This window comes from Clytia hemisphaerica, unplaced genomic scaffold, assembly GCF_902728285.1.
Source record: "Clytia hemisphaerica strain Z4C2 unplaced genomic scaffold, Clytia hemisphaerica genome assembly, whole genome shotgun sequence".
Classification (NCBI taxonomy): Eukaryota; Metazoa; Cnidaria; class Hydrozoa; order Leptothecata; family Clytiidae; genus Clytia; species Clytia hemisphaerica.
The window spans coordinates 228,231-230,341 of NW_027104019.1; the positions used below are offsets into that span (position 1 = coordinate 228,231).

Here is a 2,111-nt window from a genome sequence, read left to right on the forward strand (position 1 = left end):
ACTACCCATTAGTAGGGACACCGCCTTCTCACAGACTCGGTAGGATTTTTTCAGCAAGTGGGGATAAAACGGACTGAAACTCATTGAGGGATTGATATTCACATATTTTTCATGGATGGGGATTTCAATTCTTTTGTTTTCAAGTCAAAAATCTTTCAGTGGTGATGGAAAAAATAGTAAAGATTTTGCAGTGAGGATTGGTTTATTAGATTATTTTCAGTGGAAAGAAAAATTGGAGGATAATTTTCCTTTAGGGGCGATATTTTGGCCAATTTTTCCAGTGGGAATGGGTCCCAGTGGGTCTGTCAGAAAGGGGTGTGTAGGGAACTGATACAGGGCTGTGAAATAATTTCCTCTTGTTAGAAATCTACGTTATAACTTCTTCTTTTTTCTAGAAATCAAACAACAAGTCAAGAAAGAAGTAAAAAAAAACAAAAAACATCTACAACGTGGCACAATGTCAACCAATAACAGCTCAGAAGTGATTTTCCTTCTCAGCCCTGGAGAATTACAATTCTTTAATGTATCATTACCGATAATCTCAATTGTCGGATTATTTATCAACGTCGTCGTCATCTGGGTCATCGTGACGGATCGCGGAATGCGTCAAACGACGGCAAGTATTTACATCGTTAATCTTGCCGTCGCCGACATTCTAGTACTAATCGTCGGTGTACCATTATGGATTTACCAGCTAGTCTCTAAGAACGCAGAAGACTGGTCGTGCCAACTGACCTTTGGTTTATCATACGTCACTAGTGTAGTATCGGTCCTTACACTGGCTATAATCAGCTATGATCGATTCCATTGTGTTATGCAACCGTTCAGTCAAGATAGTGGTAAACGGCTAGCCTATAAGGTAGTCTCTATCTCCTGGCTAGTAGGTAGCTTCCTAGCTATCCCTTTCTTTGTTGGCTATAAAGCGCAGCATCACGAGGTCACGTTCCAGATCTCAGCATTCTGTGTTTACACACGGTTCTTCCGTCAAGAAGTTATGATAACTGACCTCATCATCATCGTCCTCCTTATCATCATAAGCACCTATTTCTACTACAAACTATGCCGTGTAGCTAGAGCCCAAGCAGCATTAATCAAGAAAGACTTAAAATTACTAAGAGTAAACGTCATATGAAGAGAGTCAATATGGATAAAATCAATACTCAAATTAAAGGACATAAAATCATGAAAGCTACGCGAACCTTAGGCTTCATTTTAGGAGCTATGGTTCTTTGTTGGATTCCTTTCCTAATCATTTCCATCATCGATAGCTTTGATGTCAGATACTTCTCAGTTTTCACACTCAAACTTTTAGGTACACTCACCTATTTGAACAGTATTTTTAACCCGATTATTTACACTTTCATGACCAGAGCTTTCAAGGAGAGTATTACCAAACGTTTCTTCAGATTTAAGAGGAAATTGAGTCGAACAGCCATGCCGGATATCAAGAGGTGTACGAGTCACGTTTGAAGGACATGAACGTCATAACAACGTTCATCTGACATCCATTCAAGGTCCATTTGACGTCCCTAACGTTCATATAACGTTAAATGAACAGTGAAATAACATTGTGTACCAGCTGGTCAGCAGTGATGATGAATAATACCAACAAGCTTTATTTAAACGTTCACAACGTTCACAACGTCACTAACGTTAATATAACGTTTTGTGAATGTTAAGACAAAATTGTGTGCCGGCAGGGCAAAGAATGAAAAACAGAATGCCCCATAAAAATTCACTAAGCTAATGGATATTTATGGAGGGATTTTATTGGTAATAATAACTAATCGGAGAAAACTTTGTCGCGGAAAAGTGACATAATTTGGCCAAGTGATGAATATTTTCCCCAGACAAAAATTTTCCCCAGCAAAGTTTTCTCCGATAAGGTAATCTATTCTTCTCTTAAATATTGTAAATAAATGAATGGAGTGCCTTTTCGGTTCCGTTGATACTTTTATCTACTGACTTAGATTGTAATGTGTTTCAGTGAGACAGGGGTGTTTATTTATTCTATTAAACTGATTAAAGTAGGTGGAGAAAATAGAGTAGAGTGTATCCGTAAAACAACTAAGATTTGTTACTCTTATACCAAATAAAGCCTCATTACCGTA

The 2,111-nt window shown here is 37.9% G+C and overlaps 1 protein-coding gene across 1 annotated transcript; it reads left to right on the plus strand.

The window, feature by feature from the left end:
* Positions 1–269: 269 nt before the first annotated feature.
* On the plus strand, positions 270–1,859 carry LOC136811421 (allatostatin-A receptor-like). The gene is made up of 2 exons (XM_067068025.1): positions 270–1,102; positions 1,135–1,859. Exons 1-2 carry the CDS (start codon positions 458–460, stop codon positions 1,468–1,470), a joined length of 981 nt encoding a protein of 326 aa, XP_066924126.1. The 5' UTR covers positions 270–457; the 3' UTR covers positions 1,471–1,859.
* Positions 1,860–2,111: the final 252 nt, after the last annotated feature.